This window comes from Martes martes, assembly GCF_963455335.1.
Source record: "Martes martes genome assembly, chromosome: 1".
NCBI lineage: Eukaryota > Metazoa > Chordata > Mammalia > Carnivora > Mustelidae > Martes > Martes martes.
In genome coordinates this window covers 191,229,112-191,246,242 of record NC_137888.1, presented here as the reverse complement: position 1 = coordinate 191,246,242, position 17,131 = coordinate 191,229,112, and the positions used below count along the sequence as shown (strand labels likewise).

The 17,131-nt window shown below is 35.0% G+C and overlaps 1 protein-coding gene across 2 annotated transcripts in view; it reads right to left on the bottom strand.

Annotated features, from left to right (window-relative positions):
• DENND6A (DENN domain containing 6A) overlaps positions 1–17,131 on the bottom strand; it is a 61,680-nt gene that overhangs the window by 33,830 nt on the left and 10,719 nt on the right. The window contains exons 2-10 of one of the 2 annotated variants that reach the window (XM_080799791.1): positions 15,904–15,983; positions 13,038–13,076; positions 12,890–12,932; positions 6,855–6,967; positions 4,508–4,588; positions 2,968–3,073; positions 2,275–2,354; positions 1,098–1,160; positions 293–348 (exon numbers count right to left, since the gene is read on the bottom strand). In XM_080799791.1, coding sequence (XP_080655917.1) covers positions 293–348; positions 1,098–1,160; positions 2,275–2,354; positions 2,968–3,073; positions 4,508–4,588; positions 6,855–6,967; positions 12,890–12,932; positions 13,038–13,076; positions 15,904–15,981 — 659 coding nt within the window. In that variant the 5' untranslated portion in view covers positions 15,982–15,983. The remainder of the gene's footprint in view (positions 1–292; positions 349–1,097; positions 1,161–2,274; positions 2,355–2,967; positions 3,074–4,507; positions 4,589–6,854; positions 6,968–12,889; positions 12,933–13,037; positions 13,077–15,903; positions 15,984–17,131) is intronic. The other variant, XM_080799790.1, reaches the window with a different exon arrangement.

Here is a 17,131-nt window from a genome sequence, read left to right as displayed (position 1 = left end):
AGTAAGTCTGTTTTCTTACATGATTACAATGCCATTCTCACACCAAACCAAACAAAAAATATGTTTCTACCATGTAATACCAAATCCATATCCAAATCTCCCTGTCAAAGCTCATAATACACAGTAAGGGATAAGCTACCAATTTACAATATATGAAACATAATGACTACTCTCTTCCAGTTTTTTTCCCCTTTTTCTTCCCATTTTTTCCACAATTAAGAACATTCATTTCCTAAAGAAATTTAAAACAATATCACAAAGTAAAAGAGAAAAGGCAGTTAATAAAATTTACCTGAAAAGATCCACCTCATGAACAGTAGGTAAAATAACAGATATATGTGTGTCTGCCTGAGATAAAAAAGAAAAAATACAGAAAATGTCACTAAAATTTATAGAAATTGATTTCTATCATTTATCTATCATACAAAATATCTATCTTGTAATCAATAAGCTATGTTGCCCTATCTTTTAAGATTCTCTTCCTCCAGAAGCAGTCACAAAGAGAATAGGTCTTACCAATCTCCCCTAACACAGTACAAGGTCAAGGATGACAGATTCCTTGGATAAAGCATTAACCCAACAGTCAGATAGTAGATTAATTCACAACTGCCTGAAATATTACCATAATACAACAGGCAAAAGTAGTTTTCCTAGTGCTTTCCATTTTATTTCAATTCAAACAATGGGAGTGCTAATACACCAGTTACACATTTCAAATAAGAACTTCAACCCCACCCATGAACAGATGTAGCTTTAGGAGAAATGAAAGACAATCATAACTATAGAATCCTTTTGACTGAGTTTCCTACAAACAAAAGTCTGTTGACCTCTCTTCTAAGAAGATGAGAGGATTTACGTATTTTCCCCTAGTCCTCACAGTTATAATATAAATTCTGAGTTCTCTGCTGGATAACAAGAAAAAAAATCTGAGAAACATTAAAAAGCTTATTATCAACTTATTACAAAATTATTTAATGCATATTTCAGTAATATTCAGACATAGACCATAAACCCAAGAAACTCTGCATCTGCTAGTTTTAGGAATTCAGTTAAAGAAACTATATATGGTAGATTATTGTACCACAGTGCCACACTACCTGCTGAGTTAACTGTGCTATTTGAGTTGTCCCAGGCTTGTCATGACATGTGGGAATCCGTACCTTAAAGAGAAAGAGAAGAAATTAACTTTGGCTACAAAAGAATGTCCTTTCTATAATTGTGAGTCCCATTACAATGAGGGATCAGAAACACTCTTACCACTAAAAAAGTATACTCAGCAATGCCTAAAAAGCCATAAAAACAAAGTATCTGTATCAGACTTTACAACTACAGTCTTATTTATCTTTAGTCACAGCAGAAGGTAAGTTAACCAAAGTCTCCATATTCCCATACACATGGAAATCACTAACCCACAGAAAATGTGCTGGAAAACAGAATGTGCTGGAAAACAGAAAAAGGGCATCAGCTTCATACTGCTTCCTGTTTATTGTTCCAGTCTTTGCTTCATTAATACATACACACCCAAACACACCCTCTCAAGCTTGCCAAACTATGGGATAAATCTAACAGGAAACCATGAGAACTTTCAACCCAGAGTTACAATTACTACTTTTGATGATCTCCCAGGGAAAAAAACAGAACACATCCTACAGAAATGAGTATATCTAAAAACAGAGCATTGCCAAAAATAAGTCCAACTTGAAAATGAATTGCAAAAGCACTTAGAGAACATTCATACAAATCCTTTGAGCAAAATGTTACTACACGAAGAAAGGAAAGAAAGGGAAAGGAAAAGAAAAGAGAAAAGGAATGGAAAAGAAAGGAGAAGTGAACAGAGCACAATAACCTGGGATGGACATGTTTGGTCTGGCATTACACATTAAGCTCATTTAAACCTACGAACCAATGGCTTTCCTCATTTCTTTTAATTTTTACTAATTCATAGTCAATTCTACAAAGCATTCTGCAATGCCACCCTCTCTGGAGGGCCACAGAGTTGCAGAAATCTAGAAGGTGGGATTTACATTCACATGTATTATGTAAGAATGACACCTTTGTGCAAACTCTACAGGATGAAACGAAATAGGTGGCCCCTGGAGTTGTGTGACTAATGGCGCTGTACAGCAGGAGGAACTATGATACCTCTGTAACTCCTCACATACAAGTGAAAGCAGTAACAGGACTGGACATCACTAGAAAGTTAAAAAGCAAAACTCATCTATGAACTTCCTAGAGTTCCTCAGAAAATGAGACAAATGAAATAAAAGATATTACCTTCATTACAACCCCCATAATAGGCAGGTGTAATGTCTTCCCTGGCACTGGGGCAGGCCATCGGTCAACATCATTACAAGCTGAAAAATAAAATATTTCCTTATTATAAGTTCCAATATTAAAATATGAAAAATGAAACATTAGAAATTAGAATTCCTTTCTATAGAGCAGGAAAAATATACTGGGAAGCTGGAAGATAAAAGGTAAAAGAAAAGTAAAAGTAGTGAAAATATATTACATTTCACCAGAAATATACCTGTGGTCTAGGATATAAATTGGTTCATCAACTTTTGAAAGCAACAAAATAATAGGTTAAAGGGAATTTTCATATTTACTTATTGCTACTAAAATTAGCTACCAAAAGCATACCACCTGATAGAGGCCTCTGTATAGAGTGACAAAGATTTCTGTTTAAATGTACTCCGAAAAGCAGAGCTATCAACTCCGTATTTGTTTATTATTACCCTAATAAATAGGCATCATCTATGTTGCAAAAGGAGGTAATAAAAGATATGGTCTTTGGTGTTTGTAGGAAGAGGTGCAGAATAGTTTTATACCTCTCTCCTATCAAATAGCCCTTAAAATTCTTAACTAATTTTTTTAGAAAGTCAACTTTATATTTATCAGCCATTTCCAGTAAAATTTTTAAAACTCTTGCATAAAGGTATCTAACTCACACAGTGTTTAACTTACCTGCTTCCAAATAAGGTTCACTCTTTTCAAAATACTCTGGTGCTATCTGTTTGAGCACAGTGTGAAAAAAATGAATATAAGGAAGTTTGCTGATCAAAACCAAGGACTGGAGAGAAAAAAGAAACATGTTTGGGTTTTTTTTAAATTTTCTTAATGATTATAACTTAAACTTGTCATTTCTTACATAATCAATTATTAATGAGCTAAATTCAGCAAAAGTGTGGATTCTGAAATAAAGCTTTTGCAGTGGATGGTTAAAAGAAAGACTACATAAAACTACAGTTGCAGAATGAAAAACGTTTCACCTTACTACTACACCTCCCAAGCATAAAGGCATATTCACAGATTCTCCTGCTCTCCAGGAAAAATAATTTCCTATTAATAGACAAATGTCATGGATAATTTCTAAGGCCTCATTACTATTTACATTAGCAAAACAGTATCGGAATTAGCCAGATGAACTTTTCCTAATACAGAAGGAGCAAACTGTGATGCTTTTTCAAACTAAGACCTATGACTGTTGTATTTTAGTTTTCAATAGTCATAGCCATACACTTAGAAATTGTCACTTGGGGTGCCTGGGTTGTTCTGTCAGTCAAGCACCAAACTCTTGATTTCAGCTCAGGTCCTGATCTCAGAGTCCTGGGATCGAGCCCCACATCAAGCTCTGCGCTCAGCATGGAGTTTGCTTATCTTTCTCCCTGACCACATGCTTGCTCTCTCTCTCTGCCCGCCCCCCAAATAAATAAATGAATAAATAAATAAAATCTTAAAAAAAAATTGCAACTTTATAGTTGGGTCACTTCAAATATGGATTATGCCCATGTTTTTCATCTATTTTTTTTGAAAACTACTTTTTATTTTTCCATCCAATATCAAGTAGTAGTCAAGGCACATTCTAGTTACAAAAGTAAAGGTGTGTCCCTATTAGTTGGGATTAAATCAGAACCAATTTTTTTTAAATGGTGCTTAGAAATCTTTTAAAGGTTATTTATTTAAGTAATCTCTACATACCAACATGGGGCTTGAACGAATAACCCCAAGATCAGGAGTCACATGCTCTTCTGACTAAGCCAGTCAGGTCCCCCTAATTTTTTTTAAGGAAATAAAATGACTGTACATTTAGAGTGGAAAGAGTAATGATTAAGATGTTGCTACAGTGTATTTACTGACTCTTAGGGGTTTCAAAAAGATACTGCGGGCTTTTATTAGTTGTAATAATATTACAATCATCTGTTTATCCTTTCCCTCATTACAAAATGTGAAAATTAAGCAGATTCTTCTGGCTTTTGAGAGTTTCATAAAATATCTATAATTTACCACCAGGAAACTAGCACAGAGATAGCAGAAAGGCAAAATTCACTACTAGTTAAAAATCTAGGGACAAGTGTCTATAATCTAAAAAAAACAAAAATAAAATTTAAGTTGTAGTATGTTTAAAGATAAAATATCAAAGACTTCAAAGACTATTCATCCTTACAATTTCTATTTTTTTAGCCACAATATAAAAGTATTTTTCCTTAGTGTATATGAAATTTACCTTCTGGAAGTAGCCTCTTTTTAGACTTTTATCTCGAACTTGTCGGAAATATACATATCCATAAAAATAAGCAGGATCCTTCTATGAAAGAAGTGACAAATAAAAAAAATACATATTGCCATCCTTTATTATTAACATCATGCTGCTTTATAAACCTGAACTGAAATATAAGGTATACACAAAGAGCTAGTTATGCTTTTCCACCAACACAAATAATCATGACAGTAACTGGCAGATCCAAACCTGCTAACTTGCCCAAAGGGGAAATAATTATAACTAAAGTACTGAAGTCAGATTTTTCCCACTATAGTTTACTCAGCTTATGTTCTTTGTTCATATTTGTACTAGTTAATAGAAGTCAGAGAACAGTCAAATTCTGTTTTCCCCCAATGCTACTTATATATTTTTTAATTGTGCCTACAAGTATGAGTTAGGGATAGTCTTAGTAAAACGAGGTATCCTATTGTAAAATTTCAAGAGAGAGAGAAAAAAGGAGTTAAATGCCAATGTGAATCTTACAAAGCCAGTTCTATTTTTACCTAATAGAAATGAAACACTGAAATGTTTATCAAAATACAATTTGAGGGGCGCCTGGGTGGCTCAGTGGGTTAAAGCCTCTGCCTTCGGCTCAGGTCATGATCCCAGGGTCCTGGGATCGAGCCCCGCATTGGGTTCTCTGCTCGGCAGGGAGCCTGCTTCCCTTCCTCTCTCTGCCTGTCTCTCTGTCTACTTGTAATCTGTCAAATAAATAAATAAAATCTTAAAAAAAAAATACAATTTGAAAGTAACTACATTCCAAAAAACATAATAAGTTTTTGTATCCTCATGAAATAAACTTTGACCCAGTTTCTAACTGGATAGTTACTCTTTGCTCAAATATTTATTAACCACCTACTTAGAACAAGGCATTGTATTACATATTAGAGAAGTTAAAAGATGCTTCAAATACAGTTCCTGAAGGAGCTCTTAATCTAAAGAGAGATGAAAACAAAGCTCAAGGCGGGTATACAAGAAAGAACACAGTGTTACAAGGAGGCCAAGAGGGAAGAGATTACCGCTGCCTATGCAGATCAGTAAATATTTCACGGAAGCAGCTGTTTTTAAAGTGGGCATGGAAGGATGGATATTATTTAAACAAAGGCAAAGATATTCCAGGTTTATAGAGCCAGGAGTCTGAGCAAAAACGAGGACAGACAGAAAAATACAAGCTACCTCAGGAAAAAGCACATAGTTCAGTTTGGCTTAAATATGGTACCTGTATAGAAAGGAGGTAAAGTTGGAAATTGGAAAGGTAAAGGGCTTAATTTGTAAGGCCCAAAAAGTGAGGATGAGGAAACAGTACTATCATTAGCTCTTTACTCATTAAGCAACAGACAGTCATTTTATATTTATTTTTATATAATATATATGTATACTTTAGCTATAATGTATGTGTAAATGTGTAATGTGTATGTGTAATGTGTAAAATACATGACATTGGAAAAAACCCGCAAAAGATGGGTTATCTTTGGGCAAATTTCTTCTCCTAGATAGCCCTCAATTCCCTCATTTGCACAAGGAACTCTCTCAGAACACTGTAAGGAGGATTAATGAGATAATACACGCTTATTAATATAGTGCCTAGAACATAACAAGCTCCAATAAATAGTAGCTATCATTAACAGTTGAAAGAATATGTTAATAGCAATATCAAAAGGTCATGGAAAGAAGTAGATGGTTATAAGACATTTTGACAGTAATATCTTTGCTAACTGGGAGAGGGTTCCCGTCACTAGAGAAACCCGGGAGGTAAACTGCAAATGCTGATTTTAGGCAAATGATGTCATAATGGATGTGCTGATAGGACATCCAGATGGAAATGTTCCTCATGCAGTTAGAAATATAAATGTGGAATACCAAACAGAGACAACACTCTGAAATCATCTGAATTATTAAAATTGCCTTTAATAAATAATAAGTATAAAACAAACCTCATTAAAAAATAAAAATGAGACAACTATAATTCTATCATGAAGTAGGGAATCTTCAACTCTGAGTGATATTTACTGGTATAGTACCACCTCAACTCCACATCTAAACAAACAGTTATTAAAAATTGAAGGAAAACTACCTCAACATTCTGATCAATTTCTATACTTCACAACGGCATTACGTGTTTCAAGAATAGTAACTTTATAACGTTCCTTTCTTTCGTAAGTTGAATCCTTATAAAATAGACTCACTTAGGAAATCTAGCACTATAATATAGTAATAAGACAATAGCAAAATATTTCTGAATGCTATAAGAGGTAGCTGAGTTCTAAAGTTTCCTCTCATGAGGACATTTTTCTATTACTACTTTTCCAACCTTTAAGTAAACTGGTAAATCTTTGTCATAATGATCCAGGAGACAATGCAGTGACACCCTCCTTCCAGAAGATTGTCGAAATCTAAAACAAAACTGGGTATCTCCAAGACAACCTAATGAAAACAAAAATGAAAGTAATTAAGAACAGCATGGTATAACATTTCTTTATCCAGATTCATCAAATGTTAGTGCTAAAAAGGTCCTACGAATTGTTTAAACCCATTTTATTATGTTTTAGAGAAAAAAAACTGGAGATTCTGATTGTTCAAGTGACTTGTCCAAAGCCATCTTTGTTGGTTAGAGGCACAGCCATTAGCAAAATATACATCTAAACTCCTAGGTCTCTTTACTATTTTTCCTATTCCTATTTTCCCCATTTAATTAAAAAAAATCTTTAAACTGCTTGCATTTAATGTTGACTCACAAACATAATAATGAGAAAAAGAAGCCAAATACAAAAGAACATATACTGTTCAAATCCATTTATATAGCTGGCTTGTTTTTCTTTTTTTAAAGCAGGCAAACTATAGAGTTTAGGGATGCATGGTTGGGTGATAAAAGTATAAAGAAAAACAAGATACTTATCACTGTAAGAATCAGGACTGTGGTTGCATTTGGATGGGGGTGGGAAACAGTGCTCAGGAGGGGACATGAGGGGGCTTCTAAGGCACTGGCGATGTTCTATTTCTAGACCTTGTATGTGTTTTACATTTCACGGTGGGAAGGTTTTTTTAAAAGGTATAATATAGCAGACTCAGGAAGTGCCCATGTAACAGATTCACTATTTTCATCATTTTAATTTAAAGAGTTTTTTATTTTTTCACTCTATTTTTCCTTTTTTTAAATCAGAATAATGGCAATTTTTTAATATGCTACAATTTTTTTTTTTTTTTTGCAATTCTCACATGACACTGCCTCATTGTAATATAGGGAAATACTAGTTATAAGAACAGTCTTGAAATGCCAATTTAGAACTGGCAAGTACGGGTCAACAATTATCTAAATTTAACATTATCAGTGATATAATTCTGTAAAGTGTTTCTATAGGAAAATGATACCTATATTCATATCTGTCTGCATAGAATGTCTTTAATTTCATTAGTCACTCATGGAAATTACTTAGATTTCTGTACCAAATTTAAGATAATCATTTCAAGCCTCTAAAAACATAATACAGATATCTTTGTCATATGTTTTGTATTCTTTGTTAATGATGCTATAATATCTAACAAGTGGTCCTCAGCTGCTGACATCTCCAAACACATGACAGCTACCTTAATGCATGGTTAATCATTCATCAATACTTACTACTGTAGAAAGTACAAAAATATTTAAAAGTCTCTTAATTAAGAATCCTAGTTACCTGTGTAAGCTGTAATATGTGACTAGCACACTAAGACCCAAGCTGTCTGGCATGCATCTCTACCTATTTTACTATATCCTCCCTGAAATTTATTTTTGAAGATTTTATTTATTTAGTTGACAGAGAGAAACACAGTGAGAGTGGGAACACAAGCAGGTGGAGTAGGAGAGGGAGAAGCAGGCTCCCTGCTGAGCGAGGAGCCCAATAAGGGGCTTGATCCCAGGACCCTAGGATCATGACCCGAGCCGAAGGCAGATACTTAATGACTGAGCCACCTAGGCACTCCAAAAAGTTTTTGATTAATAAAGGTTTTTTTTTTAAGATTTTATTTATTTATTTGACAGACAGAAATCACAAGTAGGCAGAGAGGCAGGCAGAGAGAGAGATGAGGAAGCAGGCTCCCTGCTGAGCAGAGAGCCCGATGCGGGGCTCGATCCCAGGACCCTGGGATCATGACCTGAGCCGAAGGCAGAGGCTTAAACCACTGAGCCACCCAGGCACCCCGATTAATAAAGTTTTTAAACATAACCATTTCTGCCTCTTAAAATATGTAAACTTTACCTGAACTGGCAATAATTACAAAAAATCATAAATAGTCTAAAAAGTAAAAGACACATTAAGTAGCTTTTCACTGAAATTCTTTCTGGTTATTATATTTAGAACTAATAAGATTATACTAAATATGAAATATGCTCAGGATTTTATTACTTACTATTATACAAAGAAGTACTTATATTTCTTTAGCACATGAAGTTCTTAACAAAGGAAGCAGAAACTTGATAACATGTTTAAGTTTTTAAAAAGCAACTCAGTATATAAACCTAAATGCAATCATAGAAATTAATATTCCTTTGGTGGTGAGGAAAGAAACACAGGAGACTGGAGGATAGGTGAAATCAGTTTCTTGATAGTTTAAAAATAAAGAAGACACATGAGACCTGAGATAATGGAAAATACTTTTAGCATTGTTTTAGTTCAAGAGATTTATATGTTGATTGTTCAATTTTTCCCTTTAGAAGACATTTAAGCATTTTTTTCTTTATTTCTGAAAGAAAGAAAAGAAATTTTTTCTTTATTTTTAGAACGAACAAACACTCAATAGCATTCATCAACAGGGAAATGCAAATCAAAACCACAATGAGTTATCAACTAACACCTGTTAGAATGGCTAAAATCAAAACAGAAGAAACAACAAGTACTGGTGAGGATGTGGAGAAAAAGGAACCCTTGTGTGCTGTTGGTAGGAATGAAAACTGGTGTAACCACTGTGGTAAACAGTATGGAGTTTCCTCAAAAAATTAAACATAGAACGACCCCACAACCTAGTAATCACACTACTGGGTATTTACCCAAAGAATACAAGAACACAAATTCAAAAGGATATATATGCATCTCTATGTTTACCGCAGCATTATTTACAATAGCCAAATATGGAAGCAGCGCAAGTGCCCATCAATAGATGAATGGATAATGAGGATGTGGTGTGTATACACGCACATACACACACACACAAACCACATCTTGCACATTTATATATACACAATGGAATCTTACTCAGCCATAAAAAAAGAATGAAATCTTGTCATTTGCAACAACCTGGATGATCTAGAGAATATAAAGCTATGCGAAATAAGTTAGAGAAAGACAAATACCATACGATACCACTCACAGGTGGAATTTAAGAAGCAAAACAAAGGGAAAAGAGAGAAAAACAAATCAAGAAACAGACTCTTAACTATAGAGAACAAACAGATGGTGGGAGGTGGGTGGAGGGGAGGTGGGTGGAGAGATGGGCGAAATAGGTAATAGGGATTAAAGAGTACACTTACACTGATGAGCACGGGGTAAAGTACAGAATTGTTGAATCACCATATAGTACACCTGCCACTAATATTATGCTCTATGTTAATTATACTGGAATTAAAACTGAAAACCCAAAATATTTTTTTAAAAAAGAAAAGAAAGGAAAAAAATCTCCACCGAGAAGTACACACTGATTTCTCTGAGACACTTAATAAGATAGAGCAGGAAAATGCAACGGCTCATACTAACAATAAAGATTTATTTTTGATGAGGTTGTAGAGTATCAGGATTGCCTTGTCCTTCCTAGATATCATTTTCTGCATGGCAAATGTAAAAAATCTGATTGCCAGGGAGCAGGTAGCTCAGTCGTTAAGCGTATGCCCTCAGCTCAGGTCATGATCCCAGGGTCCTGGGATGGAGCCCTGTATCAGGCTCCCTACTCAGTGGGAAGCCTGCTTCTCCCTCTCCCACTCCCCATGCTTGTGTTCCCTTTCTCACTTTGTCTCTGTCAAATAAATAAATAAAATCTTAAAAAAAAAAAGTCTGGTTGCCAATCTGTACTGTCAGTTGATACTTCTTTAGTAACCTTCAGTGTGTGAAGGGACAGACCTCTTAAACATAAAACAGGAGCCATTTACCTCAACTGACAAGGCTAACATGCCTAAAGCCTTTTTGACCTGCTGAACTATCTTCCTGACCAATTCTGTACAGCTTGTGAGTGCAGCTGGTCACTGGAAAGTTCTCACAGCATACCCATGATTTGAGAATGGAGCCGGTGGTTAGGGATTTATAGCTATGAGAGTTTTATTACTTCTTTTTCACAAAATTCAGCATTCCTTGTATTTTCTAGATGCTATATATGTTTCTTAAAATCCAAAATTTGGCTTCTAAAGATAAAAGTCACTCAAATGCAACAAGATATTGAAACCTAAAAACAAACTAAACCAAATTTTTTTCTAAAGTCACAGGATCTAAGGTCTGTGTGGACAGCAGGTGGAGGAAATGGAGAATTGGCAAATCACTCCATTGGGAATCCCAAAAGCATTCTTCTTTATCTGCATACCAGAGAGTCTAAATCTTGTTTTACTTTTTTTAAGTGTGCACCATGGAAACAAAACTTAAATTATGATTCTTTCCTAAAGACTGCTCTACTGTACCTGGATTTCCCTCTCTAACAAATAAAAGCTATTTTGGGAAAAATTAAATCCACTTCAAAGTTGGCAGAGGAATCCCAACATGCATTTCATAAATATCAGTGAAACAAACTGGATAATCAACAACTGAGAAGAGCACTCTCAAATACATAAAAAACTCACAGCCCACTGCTGTCTAGCTTAATATTCATCTCCTAAGATGGCAAGGTGTCCTTTTTAAAACCTTTTGTCAATTTTATTTCTAAGTATCCACCATACTTTAAATAAAATGAACCCTAATTCATTTGGTGTGCAGCTTATAAGGAAGGCATTACAAAACATCTGAACATCACTCAAATGTCTGAAATACTGAACAAATTCTGATTTTACATGGAGTTACACTTGAGTCTAAATTCGAACAAAAAGGGACACAGGGAGGGACTGACTACAAAACTAAAAATAAAAAAGTCTATCCAAACAACATGTAATTAGCTTCTTAGCCTTGAAGATCATGAGGAGAGGTGAAAAAGAGCCATGAAAACCGGCTGTGATCTGAAAGAGAAGAGTGTGCAGTGTAATCCACTGTGACTCCAATCACATAAAATCAGTTCATCCTATAATGCATACAACTGAGCTTACCGAGTCCTGGAAGTCCAATCCAACACTCACTACATTCAGAACTACATGCGTGGACTTTGTAAGGAAGTGAGGAATGATCCTATAGTACCTCTCTATCATTATTTCATTAATAGGCAAACATACCAAGAGATTCTAATAATTCCAGGTTAGAACAAAAGCCCTATTGGGATTTCTCAAAGGCTTTTTTTTTTTTTTAAACCAAGATACCATTTCTTTTTCACATAATTCCTAAAACCTGAATTGCACATGTATATAGGAAAGAACTCTGGAAGCATTTATAAGGAAAGGAGAAATTAGTTTAAAAATTAAAATGTCAAAAAAAAATTAAAATGTCAAATCTCCCAAATAAGATGAACTAAACTAAATTAATAGGACATTAGAAGTAACCACAAAAGGAAAGGGAACTGGAGTGCCTTTGCTTCACAGGGTACTAACTGTGTGTGGTCTAAGATGTGGAATGTTCTGGTCTGAAAAGCTCTTTTGAAAGGGAAACATAAGAGGTAACCTGAAAGATTTCAACAATTAGGACCACACAAAGGGAGAGTTTGAAAAAGACCAGCAAAACCAAACTTGATAGTAACAGCAAACACTTACACGGTGTTTTTTTATATGCTAAGCACTATTCCAAGTGCTTTATATATATTAACGCACACAAGCTATTAAAGTAATTGATGGCCATGCTTCATAACCAGATTCACCCTATTGTGTGTGTGTGTGTGTGTGTGTGTGTGTTTTAACTTACTGCTTTTACAGAATTCTTGGTAAGCTTCCAAATCCTGAACTAAAAGTAAACTACCTACTATAAATCCCCAAACATACCAATGTTGCTGGTTTTCAATCTCTTCACTATTTCAACAGTTTATTGCTCCTTGATGTTTTACCTCACTACAACATAACAGTTATTTTAAAAGTTCAACAAACTAAAATCAAAAAGACATGACTGGCATCATAAAACTAAGAATCACAATCACTGACTTGTTAGGCGGAAATTGAATTTGCATTCTAACATTCTATTTCAAACCATTTTCATATATTAAGAGTATAATCAATATGCTTAGTATAAAATTCAACAAAAATACCACATGAAAAATAGTTACCTGAATTTGAATCTGGAAAAGACAAATAGCAAATATTGGTTTTCTGAAAAAGAAAACAAAAGCTATATATGCTGACACACACACACACACACCAATAAAAACAAACAGAATATTACAGCAGACTATATGGAGCAATATTTTTACTTACTTCTTTATCAGTAAGTTTGGAATGTTGAGGATAAATTACCTGGAAGAAAGAGAATTAAATCTTGTTAGACAAATATACAAAGTGTATATTTTAGACAGTAGCAGGTACTTCTAATACTGGTTGGCTATGGTTAAATAGTTTTAAGAAATAGTTCACAAACTTCCAGTAATGACACATGGGAGAAGCTGGGAGAACTGAGCTGGATTTACATTAGGAAAAAAAATTTCCGAGTCAAAGTTACCTCTAAAAGAATGGTGAAATCTTGGTTTATCAAGAATAATTTACCAACTGAATTACTAGTAACTTAAAGCTTACTGAGTCTTGTCTTTGGAAACCGAAAAGCTAAAGAGAATTCGATCTATCAGCTGGGTGGTACTCAAGAAACAATGATGTTCAATCGATTCTAAGAAGTAATGCAAATACCAGCTACTTATTAAAAGAAAAACTGTAAAGAGAAAATAATTATCTATAGTTTAAGAAATCTCAAAGGCCATCTCCCACCATAAAGTCTATCCTAATTTCCTCCAATCCCTTAAAAAAGTCATTGCATTTTCTTAAGACAGGTCAGTTTAGTGCCTGTAGTGATCACAGCCACCTTCTGAGGGACACTCCTGCCCCAAAGCCACTGCAAAGGAAGCAAGAATAGGCCAGAACAGCTCCTGTCAGAATAAGCACTAGTAAACACCAGACCCAAAGGCAGTGACTCTACAGGCCAGTCAACCAACTACCTAGATGTGGCTGGGTGTGAAAATTCTGCCCAAAAGAATACAGTGCTCAAGTGGACCAATTCAGACTCTCTTGGTAATGTAAAGAAGAAATGAGATAAGAGCAGCAGGTTAGTGGCTGATAGCAAAAAGGGGAGAAAACAACACAGAGTAGCTAAATTATGTTAATGTTGGGTTGCTAATGTAGAGATCTATGATTTCCCACTTCTGGAAGAATTCATGAGTTCTTCTCATTCCCCAGCTGCCCCAGAGCCTAATAATCTTCCATTTCCAGATATAACATATAGAAGTATCACATTATAAACCATATTTAAATGGTTTCACACATTTATTTCACTTAGCTAGTTCTCATAATAATAGACAAGGCCAGTAACAGTATCTCCATTGTATATATAAGAAAATTAAGGTAAGAAGAAAGACGGGAAGAACTAATGCTTGATGAGTATCTTCCAGAGTTTTTAATTTTCACAACAATTCTGTCAATTCGCCTTGTCTTTACAGAAGAGGGGACAAGTTCACAGTAGTTAAATAACTTTTCTGAATTTTACTTGTTTAGTAAGTGCCAGAGGTAGGCTTGAACTTAGGCCTATCTCATTCTGAAGTACACAAGCCACCGTTCTTCACTCCACCCTTAGCAGTGATCATTACTGTGCAATCACAGCCTTCTTTCCCCACTAGCTAGGATGTGGCATATCATCCTTCTCAATCCAGGGCTACGGGGAGGCTCTAGAGAACTGATACATTACATGAAAACCCATCTACCATTTCCGGAATAGAGAATGACACCAAAGCCAATATTCTCTCTACTTACTCTGCTTTTGCATCCCGTGTTCTAACCAATCTAAATTAATCTCTGTTTCACAATTCATGAAGGCATGAATCTGGTCTGTTTCGTTCACCACTCTATTTTTACACCTAGAATAGTCCCTGCTGCATAGTAAACACTAAAAATATATTTCTTCAATAAGTGTATATACCCTCAAATTAGTTCAACAACACAATATTTAATAATATGTAATTATTCTTCACACACACATAGATCTCCCTTGCTTCACCTTGAGACCATTTTACCTTGTTACCTTTAAAGCAGAAATGGCAAACTTATAACCTTTAGCCCTATTTTATGAAATTCTCATTACATGTAAATTATACCAGAGTTGTCATCTTGGTATATTTAGCGACCTGTAGTAATAGCTTTACCTTAGACTCTAAGCTCAGTTTTATGTGAATGCCCTTCAGATTTTTCTTTCCTGAAATTAAACTATAAACTCAAAAGCAAATATAAAAAATTTCATTTTTTTGTTACATAAAGACTTCATAGTGGTTCCTCTGGACTTTGGTTTTCTATGGTTTAAAATACCAGCATGACAATATAGAAAAAAATTTTGGTATGTTTTACCCATATATATGAGTAGCTTGTATATATATAACGTGTGTGTGTGTGTGTATTTAAGGGGTTTATGTATGCTATATATATTTAAGTAAGCTAAAAAGATGTAAGAACTATATAAACTATCAAGTCTGCCCTTTAAAAACTCTGATTGTACTAGACTGTCAAAGAGTATTCTAGAATTTCATTTTAATGTACTCCATTAGGACTGCCCAGTGTTCTAATTCAGAATAGATAAAATACTCAAAAAGAAGTAATGTACTTTTATATGCTATAGGTATGAAAATGTCCACAGTGTACTTAAGATAAAAAAATAGAGGGGCACCTGGGTGGCTCAGTCATTAAGCCTCTGCCTTCAGCTCAGGTCATGACCCCACAGTCCTGGGATTGAGCCCCGCATCAGGCTCTCTGCTCGAGGGAAGCCTGCTTCTCCCTCTCTCTCTGCTAGCATTCCCTTTCTCACCGTGTCTCTCTCTGTCAAATAAATAAAGTCTTTAAAAAAAAGCAAATAGAAAAAAAATCATACTTAATTTTAAAACTTCAATTAAACTCCCTAGGTAAAAATGTAAAAAGTAACCACTGCCAAGTATCTCAAACTGCACAAATGCAACCATTACTAGGTTATCTATGTACATAATTTATCTTGTAAAAAATAAAGTATAAATTTAAGTATGGGCAATCGATGTTAGTTTAATCAGTTAGCTCCTGATAACTATATAGGCATTAATCAACTGTGGATTGGCCCCAGTACCTGGAGACGCCTCTCGCTTGAAGTTTCCTCTCTCCACAGCTCAAGTCCAGGCATCTCTGTCCCCCAGGCCACTGGCATTCCTGGGAGGCATCAAAGGGGGACAGAGAGCATCAGCTAATGTCACCCTGGTTCTGTTACCTATGTTAAGATCTTCCATGTTATAAGAAATAAGGGAGAGATGGCCAAGTAATAAGCCAAGAAAAAAGTAAGTTTTATTTGATATAATTATTAAGGCCTAAAAATGATGACATAGCATAAATATCTCACATCATGATGTATAGGAAAAATGTACCCCAGGAAAAAAATACTAATATATCTACTGGAAAAGAGTATTACAAAACGTTTTAAATCAGGTTATTCTCTTCAAAGGTATGTCTATCTGCCACTTGCCCCTGCATACCCTAACATTCCCACCTCAGTGTGGAAGTAATTATGGGTCCCATGAGAAAGAAAATTAGGAACACCAGTTAACTTACTGCTAGTACCACTTGGACATGGGAAAAATTCATGCCTGTCATGCATCCCAGTTATCTGTGAATGGATGCCTGCCTGTTGCCATGTCATTCAGTGTCTGTTTCCATTGCACAACCCTACCTACCCTAGCATCTCAGGCCCAGCAGAGACTACATCCCAGGCCATCCCAGGCCTGACCTGATTTCCTACATTAACATTAACCACATATAAACATTATCAAAACATCATTAAAAAGAGGATTAATTTCAAACCTAATAAGAACCCTGGCTGCCTGTCAGTCCACAGAGTGTGCAACTTTTGATCTTGGGGTTGAAAGTTTGGGCCTCAGATTGGGTGCAGAGATAACTTAAAAATAAAATCTTATTCAGTTATTTATTTTTATTTTTTTTTTAAGTAGGCTCCACATAGAGCATGGAGCCCAATGCAGGGCTTGAATTCACAACCCTGAGATGAAGACCTGAGCTGAGATCAAGAGCTGGATGCTTAACCAAGCGAGCTACCCAGGTGCCCCCAAAATAAAATATTTTTTAAGAAGTTATGTCTTCAAAGATTAGACAATAATACTCATTCCAAACTGAAAATGGAAACTGTTTACAGGCAAAAAACAAACAAACAAAAAAACTCAAAAAAAAAAAAAAAAAAAACAATCCCAAATCTACATTTTTCAATTGGTTATGTATTGGTTATTTTAAAAAACTGGCTGGAAAATATCTTAAGATATATTAAACATAATATCTTTTAAAAGGCTTTTTAA